At 39.7% G+C, this 14,563-nt stretch overlaps 1 protein-coding gene across 1 annotated transcript; it reads right to left on the bottom strand.

Moving 5' to 3' along the window:
* Nucleotides 1–411: 411 nt before the first annotated feature.
* On the bottom strand, nt 412–12,778 carry tmprss13a (transmembrane serine protease 13a). Its single transcript, XM_008287016.1, has 13 exons — nt 12,607–12,778; nt 7,813–7,990; nt 7,584–7,691; nt 6,742–6,903; nt 5,689–5,815; nt 5,123–5,218; nt 4,983–5,026; nt 3,981–4,143; nt 3,550–3,722; nt 2,396–2,494; nt 1,392–1,534; nt 1,135–1,287; nt 412–1,012 (listed from the first exon to the last, which is right to left on the bottom strand). The coding sequence occupies exons 1-13, from the start codon at nt 12,622–12,624 to the stop codon at nt 1,004–1,006; spliced, it is 1,473 nt and encodes a 490-aa protein (XP_008285238.1). The 5' UTR covers nt 12,625–12,778; the 3' UTR covers nt 412–1,003.
* Between the last annotated feature and the right edge of the window lie 1,785 nt (nt 12,779–14,563).

Here is a 14,563-nt window from a genome sequence, read left to right as displayed (position 1 = left end):
CTGTAAAAACAGATGTGATGGATAACAATGTGACTCCTGGAGTGACTGCTTATTCTGTGGGTTTTCTGTTGCTTCCTCGCTCCCCTCTCTCTCGCTCTGTCTCCGCTCTCTCTCTCTCTCTCTCTCTCCCCTCTCTCACACACTCACCATAGACACCCCAATATTGTGCCAATTAATCAATTCCACAATAAGGATATTCCTTGATCTTTATTTTATTATAATCCTCAGTGATCCCATAGAAAGAAAAAATAAACACATAAATATGACACAGAGAAAACACACAATGACATATTGCAAGGGAAACAATTTCTGAATTCACAGTGTGAGCATAAGGGGAGGTTTAAGTGCACAGAGTCCCAGCTCAGTGAAGGGTCACGCTGCATTCTTTCTTCACAAAGTGAATACATAAAGTGTCTTTTTTAAATTTTAATTTAGTAAACAATGGTCAACATTGAAAAACCTGAGATGTGTCTCTTGAGGGGAAAAAAGCCACAACTCTTTAATCATTCATTATTTTAAAGGATTATCACTATCAAACCACATAGACATCATAGTCAAGTTGACTGTTTTTCATTGGCACACAACAGAAGCAGTGAGAGACAGCTCAGCTGCTTTTAAAGTCTGTTTATCATAAATGTAGACCTGAGCATGCTGTCTGTGTGCTGTATTACTGAGGCACCAAGTGATAGTAAATAAAATCAAGAATGCAAGACTGAAGTCAGTGCATTAATTAGTTTTATCAATAATCCGGTTTTGGGAGTGTAAAACACATCGTGGGACATTGGATGAATATACATGCAGGGGCAGTAATTGTGCTCAACTTGTGCATTTTGTCATGCTGCTACTCATTCAAGCCAGCATGAACCATTCATATGTCTGTCTTTCTGTCTGCAATGTCTTCTCATAATACATTCTTCTATAAATCCATTCATCTCTTTCATGACTTCATAGTGCGGAGTTCACTGGGGAAGCGGGGGAGCAGACCGGGGGGCATCATGGCTTCTCATGGTCGCTGCAGGAAGCAAAGGAGGAGTTAACATAGTGACAACATGGGCATCCTCAGCATCTCATTATCAAACAACGCATTCCTACGCTAGCTGAGCTTTTTTTTTTTTTTGCTTCATGCAGTTTTACCTGCATATTGCTATAGATCCAGGGCAGAACACTGGTGACTTTGGTGTAAACACCAGGCTTGTTCCTCGCCCCACAGCCAGCTCCCCAGCTGGTGATCCCCACCAGAAACCAACGGCTGTCTCCCCGACACACCAGAGGTCCGCCACTGTCACCCTGAGAAAACATCATTTGTACTTAGTTAACGTGTTTTTCTCTGAAGGTGGCTGGATGTTCAGTGTGAATACTATAAAACTATCCCTTGAATGTGTCCTGCTCACCTGACAGGAGTCTTTGCCTCCTTCCAGGTTCCCAGCACAGATCATGTTCCTGGTCACTGCGCCTTCATACACTTTTGGGCTGTTACACACTTGTCTGTCAATGATGTTGACACTCACTTCCATCAGATCATTGGAGACAGTGTCTTTTTTTGGAAAGAAAATAAAGAGTCATTGGTTAACAACTGGGTGAGATAATATGTCAAAATATTAGATGAATGAAAGTTATATTTTGAAGTTGACATTTAGTTGTACTGACATTGCAACAGCTTGGCCACAGTCTTTATTTCTTCCCTATTTTGTCTCCAATTTATCTGAATAATCACAGTAAATTTGTATGTTCCCTGCTATTTGAGATCCGTCATCCTGCATCTGCCCATCAGTCAGTACTATTGAGTTTTACACACATCTTTCCCATTTACTATGCACATTATTTTATGGAGAGCAGACCTTAGTGAGTCTCTGATGGCTCATCTGTGTTAATTTACAGGGTCTGAACTTTATTCTCTTGTCTGCCTGCCTGCCTGCCTGCCTGCCTGCACTTCTTCTGATGGCTATCTTCCCAGCAGCTGCCGCTCTGGATTTGTTTGTCTGGTCTCACTGTATTCTTGCTTCCAATTGTAATCCATCCTTTTGACATAGTAAAGAACAATTTGTGCACCAAATCCGAGATCTAATATTACTTGTCCTTACACTGTATGTGTTCACCTTACAATGGCTGTCTACTTGTGTTCAAAAGAAAAACTTTATACTTAGGTATACCTGAATCTTTTGTAGTATTATTGGAGTACTCTGAGTTAACAGCAATTAGCTATCCCTTGACCAAAGCATACTGCCCTCAAACAATCAAAAAGTACTAAAAGAAAAAAAGATAACTTTTATGGTAATACATGTAGATGCATGTAAATACTACACTTTCTGTTTGTATGCAATGGTGATATAAAAGAACAAACATATGTTCTTTGTTATGTTTCTATCATACTCAGTGGCCCCACATTGCAGCTTACCTGAACCTGCCTCAGTAGTGCCAAAACCTGATGTCCAGCAGTTGGTTCCATGGGGAAATTGCTGGTTAGAAACTGGCAAACAAGCTGGCTGAACTTTATCTAGATGACACAAAAGAAATGTATTTAACTTCTGCAAACACATCAGATCAGCAGCCTTGTGTGTCCAAAAGGATAGTACTGGAGACAGATGCACACAAACACACTGGGCTGGGCAAATCAGATTACCAGTATGACTGTGGACTCAGCACAGACTTTAAAAGCTCAGACTCAACACAAAGAGCAAAACATTTCCATGGCAGTCACTACCCACTGGGCAGTATGCATACATACATACATACATACATACATACATACATACATACATACATACATACATACATACATACATACATACATACATACATACATACATACNTACATACATACATACATACATACATACATACATACATACATACATACATACATACATACATACATACATACATACATACATACATACATACATACGTGTGTGTGTGCATATATATATAAAATTAAAATTGTGTTGCGAAGTAAAAACACAAACAGACACACACACACACACATATATGTTTACAATGGATAAACAAATGGCTAGATGTTCTCACATATTAAGTCACTCTACATGTAAGAAGTAAACAATGTAAATCGAAATGTAAATTAATGCAACCACAGAAACACTGAGTAATGTTATTAGTAATGTAAAACATTATTTATCTTCACAGGGCTGTTATTTTCTGCAGCTACAGAGAGCAAAAAATTCTTAAGGTTGTAGAAATTTTGTGATTTGTTCAAGGATGCTTCAACTGGAGAGTGAATGTTTCTTGCCACAGGTCTCTTAAACCTGGGTCAGCCAGCAGAAGGACTGCCTTTCAAGCTATTCAGTCCCCTACCTGGCAGCACTACATACTGCTTCTGAATACATACTACCTCCCAGCATTAACAGTTTTTGTTGTATTATCAAGGCAGTCACATTGAAACCCTCTCCTGAGTCTCTGCTTGCAGCATGGAGGTTTACTTTCCACCATGGCATTTACAAATGTGCCTATGAGGATTAAAGCCTGACCACAGCCACTGGTTTGAAAGCTATGGAAACATAAACACAGTTTTAATCAACTGAAGATGTGACTGACCATCAAATTTTACTGCAGATGTTAGTTTGAGTAGAGCAACGTCTTGGTCATTAGTTTTGCGGTTGTAGTTCTCATTGAGTATGATCTTCTTCACTGTGTAGGGCTGAGGCAGATTGTTCAGAGAGACTGCTCCACCATACACCTTCCAGTTCTCAGCAGAGAGGGATGAAGAGCTGCTTCCAGGACACAAAGACGTCGTTCGGTGAAAAGCATAATGATTTAGCAATGGCATATATTCAGCATTGTAACCGCACTGTGCATTTTGACTTAGAAAATGTATCGGTTCAGCATTGAGGACTGAAGCTGAAGAGTATAATTTTCTCAAATTGCAATATGTGGATTCAGAACAAGCAAGTTTATTGAAGTAGAGATAAAAACGGAAAATACTCAAGTGTAAAAAATATTGCTCGGGCACTGTCTGTGTCAATCACCTCGGGAAACAGTGGGCAGCGGTGAGCACAAAATCAGGAGAGATCAGGACTCCTCCGCAGACGTGGGATCCTCTGAAGTGGAGCGACAACTGCCAAGGCCACTGGCCTGTCTTAGCTATGCTGCCCCCAATGATCCGGTCTGTGGACTGCTGCTGACCACAATCTGGGAATGAGAAACAGTGTAAGGTGCTGTACAGTAGCAAAAGAAACAAAGAAAACAAAGTTCTGCAATTTTGTTTCATGGGTTTCATTGAAACAAGAGTGACAGAATGATTATATTGTGTTTTTACTTTACAAAACTGTTTTCCACATCAAGGATTCTCTCCATTTGGAATTTTTAACAAACAAAATGAGTCACTTGTTTTGTGCTTGTACACATATGAGAAGCTTAATTTGATACAGCTCATTGCACTGAACTTAGTTTTTTTTATACTTAGGCTCCTAGCGCCGATAGAATAAACTAGTGTGGGACTACAGGCTATGTACAGGCTTGATGTTTACCATTCAGGCTCTGACACTGGTGTGGAAATTGGACTCAGAGCCAACAAGTGGATGTTCAGGGTTATGTAAAGCAACAGCATAAAAGAGCAGCAGTGTTAGCAGTGGTAGGTAGGTGCTTTGCCAGTAGGCATGACAGCAAACGACAAGCATATGCTTTGACTAGCTCACAGGCTACACTTCATTTTAACCATATTGTAATATGCAATATCTCTGTTTTTTCTCACTGTTGAATTTCAATCATAGATCACCTCCTGTATATGGGTAGGGTCTCTAAATTGAATTCAGAATTATGATTAAAAGAAGGCAAGAGCTGATTTCAGATAAACCCAATACAGTAACTCAGTAGCTGTCATACTAATGAAACGTTCATTTGTAGATCTTGTGGTGGCCAATGGCTGGAAGTGCAGTTGTGTTTACTGTGTGGGAGGGACAGAAACAAAGAGGAGAGAAAACAAGCTTGTGTGTGACACATGACTGTGGGAACAGATGGAGGCTCCTTACCAATACACTGCAGGGAGACAGTCTCTTGGTTTGGACAGGAAGGACTACGTAATGCCACAATGAGAAAAACGTGTCAGTAAACATGACTACATGCAGTTTACCAACATTAATTTATAGACTTCATTTGATTAGATATATACCTGACTTCTACCTGACCCTGGATAGGGGAAGACAATCCGCTGGTCAGTACCAAACCAATAGACTCCTGAGACTTAATCACTTTGCTGGCATAGGAGCTGCAGACACAGGGAGAGGCAGATCAGAAAGCTGAAGAAAGTAAACTTGCACATACAGAGACCATTTTGTCAAATCAATGCCTGATTGGGTCTGGAAACTCATTCTGGTTCTGTCACACTGAGACACTTCAGCGAAGCCTGTGGAGAATCAATTCAAGCCTAAATACACAGCAGCAGGTGAGGAGAAATTAGATGGAACTCAGTGGGTAAATTACAGGTTGGAGATAGAAGTGCACATGTTCACCAGCTGCTTGTTGGAAATGTGTCTGGAAAAATGACGAGATCAATCACTCGTTCAAGAATCCTGTTCTGGGTCTGAGATTGAGTGAGAAATGATATGAAATATTTTGACCATGCAATGCTGATCCAAAGTAGGTTTTCACATTAAGCACTGCTGCCCTAAAATGATGTTAAGCACACTTTAGATCATCTTTGACAAAAATAAGTTAGTAGAAGTGATGATTCTTTACCCTCTGAATCCCAGCTGAGTGCAGACCTGGTTGGCCCAGCTCTGAGTCCAGTTACTGTAACAGACTGGTAGGAAGCGGCCATCTTTAGCTGTCCTGACCTGCAGACTGCTGTCCCGACCAAACCGCACTGGGGAAGACATGGAGAGGGACAAAAAAAAAATGAATACAATTTTATATCTGCATCAGGTTTTGTCTGACATGATTGCAATTTTCAGTTTTAGGTTTGTGTTCTGGTGCTTATATGAATAAAAGCTTTACTTGGCTACACTGTCTTATGTCAGTTTACATAATCTCCTGGCTCTACATGAATAACATTACTGTTAATATCATTAGTGGGCATTTAAATTTGAACGCTTGATATTGTACCTAATTATATGTGCCCTCCATATTGTTGTCATTACCAAACCTATGGAAGAGAGTTCAAAATCTTCTTGTGTGTGTTTTATTTAGAGAGTTTCCTTTTGGATGTCAACTGTCAATGCCTTCACCATATAAGTCCAGTTTAGTTAAGGTATGTGGGTGTGTGGGTGTGTGGGTGTCAGAGGGTGGATCTTTCTGGTAAGAGTTTAGTCTGCTTCCTCCTCTAGACAGGGCCACACATGTCTGGATAGAGGTGATACAAAGTCTTCAGCAGCTCAGGTGAGTAAAGTAAATCTGTTTGTCATGAGCATTTCAGATACTTAAAATCAAGATTTTATGAATTCATAAGATCACATTTTTGACTAATACACCATTAATATGTGTTGTAAAAGTGGGTTAAGAGAACATCTGTCATTGTTGGTTGTGTTTGTGTTAACTGCTTACTTTTGGAGAAATCTAATAGCATGATAAATTGTTGGATTTTAGGGTGTTGTGGTTTGTTTGCCAAGATCACTGGGTATCATTTCTGCATTATGAAGCTGCACCTACTCTTTCTTGCTCCATCTATAACCTTTTTCAGACTGTTCAAGGTTCAAGGTTGGGGAATATTGGACCTGTCATTTATTAACAAGTAACTGTTCAGGAAAAAGACCCAGACACATAATTTGTGCCCGTGCGCATGAGCCAACTCACCACAGTTTGTTTCATCAGTGCCCAGTTGGCAGTCTCTTATTGCATCACATTGCACAGTGTTGTTGGGGCAGGTGTCAAGCTCTTGAAAAGGCTCATTTTCACTTTCAGAATCATCGTCGTCCGGATGGAAGATCACTGTTGTTGTCGAGGTGCCATAACGAACTGTGGTCAGGGATAGAGTAGGCAGCAATGGGTGTGGATGAGTAGTCGTACAGTGCACCATTATTGTCTTAATTAACCAACACAAAATTCTATAAATAAATAAGAGCAGCAAGATGCAGGTTAAATAAAAACATCACCTCTTTCTCCCTCACTTGATGAATAAAAGCAAATATTTCATCTCTATTGAATTAATTCAGCTTATACATTCCAAGGTAATGCAATTTCCATAAACATATTTTATGCAAATACAAAAGTCCAAGTTGGGAAAATGATTCCTTAAAATATTCTCTAAAAACTTGCTAAAGTATTAAAATTTTGTGAAAGCCAGCACATCTCAATAGAAAGAGAAAAAACACTCTAACCTAATAATCTTTTTAAATAATCATTCTATGAACTTTTGTTTTTGGAACTTTTCGGCTAAGATGTTGTTCTTGTTGGTGGCTTATTGCTGATACATTATGCAAAAAACACAACCATATTTTAACCTACAGTCTTTTTAATCAGAAAAAGTTCAACAAAATAATGCAAGCGAATTTATTGTAATCAGCACCACAAGGGCACAAGAACAATTGTGACTAACATAGACTTTACATGTAGTTACAAGAGTCCTGAATAAATTAGAAAAGTAAATGAATATTAATGATATTGTTCAGTGATCTGTATGAATAAACAAAGTATACCTCCGAGCCAGATGGCTAGAGCCAGCAGACCAAGCAGCAGTAAGGCTGCTCCTGACCCGCCGTACCACTGTGTATTACCCTGACAGCATCTCTTTTTCCTACTCCGGGCTGCACAAACAGACCACAAACAGAAACACACACATTAATGACCAACTTTGACTCGACGGTTGCTTTGCTTGCACACCTACATTTATTGCATTCCCGTGGAAATTCAGCAGATATCACTCACGTGTGCCAGACTGTGTGACTTGGGGAGCAACCACTGGCGGTGGTGGATACTGGGGGATGTAGTGCGGCTGGGTGGGGGGCTTCAGGCTGGGGTCCAAGCCATACACCACCTCTTCATAAGGCCTGAGAGGGGGCTGGGCGTGGACAGCAACAGAGTAGTAAGGAGGAGGGGGTGTGTTCTGAAAAGAAAAAATATATCAGTTATTGTAGTATGATGTGATTTGAAGAATTCTTTGCCATTATCGGCCATTTATCCTCAGAAGCAAGGCACCCAGCCAGCCAGTTCTCATAGGTTTCATAATATCACGAAAAACAAAATCAATAGAAAGGCAAAACACTCCCATGTTTGTAGTTGCCAAGACTGAACACCTAACCCATTGTCCTCCATGCAATCCTAATATTATTATCAAGTGTGTATTTGAGTCCACACCAAGGTAACAGCCTCAAACGCACAAAGACATGAGTGACGTATCCTGGCAACAGTGTTTAAAGGATTAGATTTCATAGTGTTATCTTTGCTGCCCTTTTTAAAAATCCACACTTCCCTGTAGCCTTATCAGACAAAGGATTTAACCCTATTTAGGACTTTCATGTTGCCATATGTAGAAGGTCTTTCGGGGTCCATTGGACCCATGAAAAAATATGTGCAAAATATTTGTTGGTATTCACTATAGACTTTGACACTATGTTAAATAAATTTTCTGATTAGTTGACGTATTTTTGATTCCAAATGCATGACAAATGCCCCTCCTTTTATGTTGAAAAAAAATCTTCAAAGATAAAAAAACAATGCCTGTCACCTAAACCAAATGGTCTGGGGTCCTGAATAGGATCAATCAGGTAGGTTAAGTGAGAAGTAACAAGGAGAGGGTAGGCAACTAAAATTGATGTTTTGGATTGGAAGGATTGGCACCAGCACCCTCAGCTAATTGGCTAAAACTGACTCATGTTAAACAGAGTGCAGGTTGGTCAGATTCTTGTAACAAGAAAACAATAGTATCACCTGTGTTTCTACCACACCTTAAAGGGTCATTCCGCATTGTCTCATTCTTCTAAAATATTGTTGCTTCCTCCTTCCTTGAACATGGTAGAAGTTAAATTATTAAAAACTAGGATGACGCAATAGAAAATACCTAGAAAGGCATTCAGGCATTTCATTTTTTGATCATGCACATTTCCATGGCAGTGCCACAAAGAAAGAGGAAAGAAAAATGTACTTATTAAAATGTACAATCTTGCTGTAAAAGACAACTCTAAAAGGTCTGTGTTTTTACAGATAGTAATTTGCTTTTGTAGAATGTGTGACTGCAAAAGTACATTGTTTGACTGCATTTAATCATCTAAAAATATCAATATTTTACAGACATTTGGCAAATTTTCTGTGTTCTTTTTTACAAAACATTTTTCCCAGCCTACATGAGCAATCAGTGCTCATAAGTCGGACCAAACCTTTCCTAAAACTTCCCTTTGATCTCAGATACACACCCTTTCAGCTTTGTGACTGCGTCTTGCATAATTGTTACGCTATCACGTTGATAAAAATCTGTCCACAAAGAAACAGACAGACATAAAAAGCAGTCAAACTACTCAGACCTACCTTTTTGGTAGTTTCCGCTACAGTAGGCGTCTCTATCACCAGATTTTGCCATGATGACACACACACCGACTCACGAGGCAAAAACAATACTAGTTAAGCTATTGTGGCTGAAAACACACACAGACATGCATGCACAGGTCAAGTCAGACCGATTAAACAGTCATCCAGACACTCAAAACCAGTTCGTCAGAGACAAGGGAATGAAATCAGTCTCCACTGAAGTAACCAATGCTGTGTACATGAGAAAAGGGCCTCTGAAGATGTCAGCAAGTATGAGACAATGAAACAATACTGGTATTAGGCTTGTAGATGGTTAGTGATCCATTCACCCATTATCTATCCATCCATCCATTATCTATACACTCCTTAATCCTCACTAGGCTCGCAGGGGGGCTGGAGTCTATCCCAGCTGACTTAGGGTGAAGGCAGGGGACACCCTGGACAGGTCGCCAGTCTATCACAGGGCTACACTTAAAAACAGACAACCAAACACATTCACACTCACACCTACGGACAATTTAGAATCACCAATTAACCTCAACATGTTTTTGGACTTGTGGGAGGAAGTCGGAGAACCTGGAGAGAACCCACGCTGCACGGGGGGAACATGCAAACTACATGCATGTCCTCACCGGGACGCGAACTGGTAACCTTGATGCGAGGCAACAATGCTAACCACTGTGCCACCTTGCGTTAGTGATGTATATGGATTAAAATAAATTATCCTAGACAAGGTGGGACAATCATCTACAATGTGAGCCAGCCAGTCAACTTATGTTCATTGCTGACCAATGTTATTTGAATGAATTTAATTAGACAATAATGTTTAACTAGCCAGCAAGTTAAATGTGATCAAAGCTGTGTTTTGGGGTGCAGAACAGTCTGTCGCCTCATTTTGTTTTCATATTTTCAACATCCCTTTTTGTAAATGTTGATTTTTGCATCTGTGACTCTATAAAACACATAAAAAATGATGTTCTTATGGGATATGACAACATGTTATAGGCACTAATAATAGCACAGGCTGATGGATTTAGTTTGTTATGGTGCGACTAATTATTATGCATTTAAACGTAATATAATTTACATACTGCCGACTTACAGGAAATTTCTAAATGCTGGAAGTTAATCATGGTTTGGTATTTTTTCAAGGGAAAATTACTCACCCACCTCTCCCAGAAACTCCCATATTTGAACAGGCTGATTTGCCTCTAACTGTAACATCATATGCATTATAAAAAAGAGAATTTCAATCTTGGATGACATCCGATCTGAAATATCTGAGGGGCTGTATGCATGTAGACAGCTTTTGTTACCTTTGGACAGATGCCCCTGTTTCCAGTCATTGTACTAACCCAAGTTAAAGGGTGTCAGACACCATATTTGACCTAAAACATGAGAGTGGGATCATTCTTCTTGTCTAGCTATTGGCGAAAAAGCAAATAAGCGTATTTCCCCAAGTTTCCAAACTATTTCTTTAATCACACGTAACAATGAGCTTCATGTTTCTAGTTACTTATTTCTTGCTGTGTCATGGCATGTGGAATTGCAACTTTGGGACTGGAAATTTCTCAAATGCAGAATGTTATGTGATCAGACTTGTTTGAACGCGGTTACCTGTTTGCAGTGTCACTTATGCATCTACAGAAAAACCTACAAGGATGGGTAAAGTTTGCAAGAAGTCATTTACTATCCCTTCTGAAAATCTTGCAAAGCAAAACTACAAAACTAGAATGAGGTCACATACAAAGCAGATACTGTTTTTGTTATTTAGGAGGAAGTTTGGGACTCTCTGTAACGACATTTTGTTACGAGTATCAGCCAGTTCCATAGTTTACAATGTACAATCCATAAATTTCAATGAGGTTACAAAAGAAATCAAGAAATACAGTTAGTGTCGGTTACTGTCTTTTCACTACAAATTAGTGCCACATCAACAAGCAACCACAACAAATCTGCTCCCTGTGCGGCCTAAGGTTTGGACTTATTTCGCAACCGCCATTGACCAGGGCCTCTCCATAACTCTTCTGACCTTTCTTCATTCTTCACTGTGGGTAAACCTTCATAAACTGGGGTGAAAAAAAAAAATCCTTTGTCAAAAAATCTAAAGCATTAAACTGTCAAGGCAGCACTGTGAAAGCTGCTTGTAGACTCACTAACAAAGACGTTTCATAAGACCATTTGTATGGCGTGCTGATCATGTTTCAAAACTCACCTAAAGGCAGCATACACCCTGACTTACTTGAAGTCAGAAAAAGGTGGAGGTGTAGCTTCATCATATTTCCCAGCTGAGCACACATGATCATATTGCACAGTTTGCCTGTTGGCCATTATCACCAAAAAATACGAGAAAAATTAAAAGATTAAGGGTTCACATGACACTCAAAATGTCAGTATTGCACTCAGACAATAAGACTGTACTCTAAAGTTACAAAAACAAATGGCATAAAATGGGAAAGTCTTTATGTTTGGTCTCACAATATTCTTCCGAACAAACAATGACACCAACTCTGAATACGAAGTCGGTCAACTGAAAATTCAAAGTCCGACCACATATTTGTGACAAATCCAGTAGCTTATGTAAATATATCCAAATCAAGTGTATTTTTACAGGTGTGTGAACAGACAGAAGCAACAATTGTTGTCCAGCAGATTGTTCAGATCAACTAAAGGATTACGTGTTTCTTTACCAGTTGAGAAATTTCTCCCACATCTTAGACTAAATAAACAATTGAAAGGCCAACTGGTTTATGCGGAAAACACAATGTCACAAAGCAGGAAAGAGTACTTTTTTCTTAACTCATGCGAAGTTTACGTTTTTGAGTTGAGAAGAGTAAAAGGAAGCATTTCAGGCAAAGTGTAAAAGTGACAGAAACTAGGACAGAGACCCTTCGAAACACTGGCTGCCTAACAGGTATAGTGAAAAAATAACATCTTATGGCAGCCTGTGGTTTCTGCACTGAGCTGCATTGTTCGAATTTCTGGAAGCTTCACAACTAATACAACACAATGAAACCCAAACAGAGCAAACAAAGAAGCAAATAAAAAGTTTCATTCAGAGTGACAGGTGAGTATTGGTTAAGCAGGAAGTTTTACTGTGGATTAAAGGAAGGCTGAAATCATAGGACAGGCCAAGAGACACACTGCATGGAATTTCTGTTAAAATAAAAGTATGAAGCGAAAAGAAGAAGAACCTACCGGGTCATGCTTTGCCATTGGACTCTGGGCAGCAAAGAGTGGCGAGCGGAGGTGATGGCGGGTGGGTGGAGTTTCTTTACATCCAGGTTTGATTAGTCACGGATCATTGAATAGAGCATTGTGGCTCAACATTAAACACTTCTACCCTCCTCTCTCTATTCTTTTCCTCTCCTTTGTGATCGACTATTTGTTTTTCACTGACCTCAAGCAACAGGTAGGTCTACCTTCCCCCGTCCCTTACTAACACCTCCCACCTCCAGCCTCCATCAGTCTCTCAGTCCTTCATTCTTCTCTTCACAGTGATGGGTGTTCCCAGTGCACCAGTTTTCCCACCAGCCAGACCGGTTTTGTGGCAGCCAGACACTGTCAAAGCTTGTTTCACAGTGTGAAGCTCCATTATGGCTCAAATGACACCAGCTGAGCCATCAGGGGCCCTGAACCAAAATGGCCTCCTCTCCACACTGAATGATGGGAGCTTATGTTTTTTAAAATGGTTTTATAATTTTAACAAACAATGACATTTTTCATTACTTAGATTAAACGCAAAAATGTACTATTTAGATCTTTTTGTTGTTGTTGTTGTTGTTACCACAGTATGCTAATAGGCAGTATCAGGAAATTCTGGAGACAAAAACGCTTCGTCACTAAATCCCAGAAATAAAGGTAATTATAACCACAAGGGAAATTTTGCTAAATTTGTTTGCCCTTTTACAGTTCAGTCTTCCAAGAAAAAGTGTTGCTCCTTCAATGGCACCTTTTTGTAACTTTTGGCGCCTCTCTCCTTCTACCACCTTGGTTTTTACTTTTACATTCACTTTCTGCACCGTAGTTCCTCTTGCAGCCCCTTGTGGTTTTCAAGGTTTTCTTTCCCCTGTTTCTTGAAACTACAACAATAATCACTTTTGTTGCTCTTGGTTACCTACCTATTAGTATAATGCACAAATGATTAGCATTCATGTGGGTATGGAAGTTCACCAGCATTCATCCTTTGCAGTGTTTCGTATTATTTGCATCGCACGTGACTTCGCTTAACTCACTGTTTTTTGCATCCTTCCCACTTGTCTTGTTTTTGTCATCTATGTTACCTTATGCCACATCTGTTGCAGTGCCTCTATTGATGTGGCACTAAACACCAGCTTATGGTTGCTTGTGGTCCAAGACACAAACCACATATTGAAACCACACCATCCCAGATTTGAACCTGGATGAAGACTGTTGAGGCTGCAATACCAACCTGTATTGCAAGACCTAATGTTTGTGTCAGAATGTTTGGGGCATATCTAGATGTGATCATGACTGAGCACTGAATGATACTTTGCGTTAAAGGGAAGCATATTGAGATGTTCAGTGCCTGTGAAGTGTCTCATAGCGCCACTAGAGGGTGATGTTATATACATTCTCCTCCTATGTGCATTCAGCTACAAGGAACACCTCATACACAAAGTGAGTTGAGAGAAAAGTCCCTCGTGTGAACCGCATCAGAAGATCACTGACATTTTAAATAGACCTCCCACAGATTTACGAAGCAGCTTTCTGTCCAGCATCGAGACAGAAACCAAAATCGATGTGGTTTAGTTTACATTTATCAGGAACTAAAACTTTTTAAAAGTCACATGAGAGGAGGTGTGAAACCAAGGGGAAGTATTTGGCTGTAATTAAAAGAAAAGCGCTTTCTCAGAATTGAAATCCTCTTCTTTTTAAATTAAAGTTGACTAAATGATAGGCATTAAAATGTAAATATTAAAAACAAATAAACGAAAAACTCTTGTTGACATTCCATCTATAGCTAGACACACAAGGTTTTCCTCTTGGAATAAATCAATACCCTGATGCATTTCTCTTCAGTGTAAAAGTTCAAGTATTGGGTGATGTGTTACATGTAGCCTATCACCTTATTGATGCAGTCTCAGTGAGGCCAATTACAGGTTATATCCAATGTATAGACCACCTGAAGAGT

This window comes from Stegastes partitus, unplaced genomic scaffold (genome assembly GCF_000690725.1).
Source record: "Stegastes partitus isolate 25-593 unplaced genomic scaffold, Stegastes_partitus-1.0.2 Scaffold482, whole genome shotgun sequence".
Taxonomy (NCBI): domain Eukaryota; kingdom Metazoa; phylum Chordata; class Actinopteri; family Pomacentridae; genus Stegastes; species Stegastes partitus.
Note: the sequence above shows the minus strand (reverse complement) of the source record. Positions and strands in the feature narration are given on the sequence as shown.

Excerpts from the sequence above, each read along its gene's own strand:
- tmprss13a (XM_008287016.1), bottom strand. Across the intron at positions 5,816-6,741 it reads CACTGATGAAACAAACTGTG|TGCGGTTTGGTCGGGACAGC; the intron begins GTGAGTTGGCTC and ends TGTCTTCCCCAG. Across the intron at positions 4,144-4,982 it reads TGTCTCCCTGCAGTGTATTG|ATTGTGGTCAGCAGCAGTCC; the intron begins GTAAGGAGCCTC and ends TCTCATTCCCAG.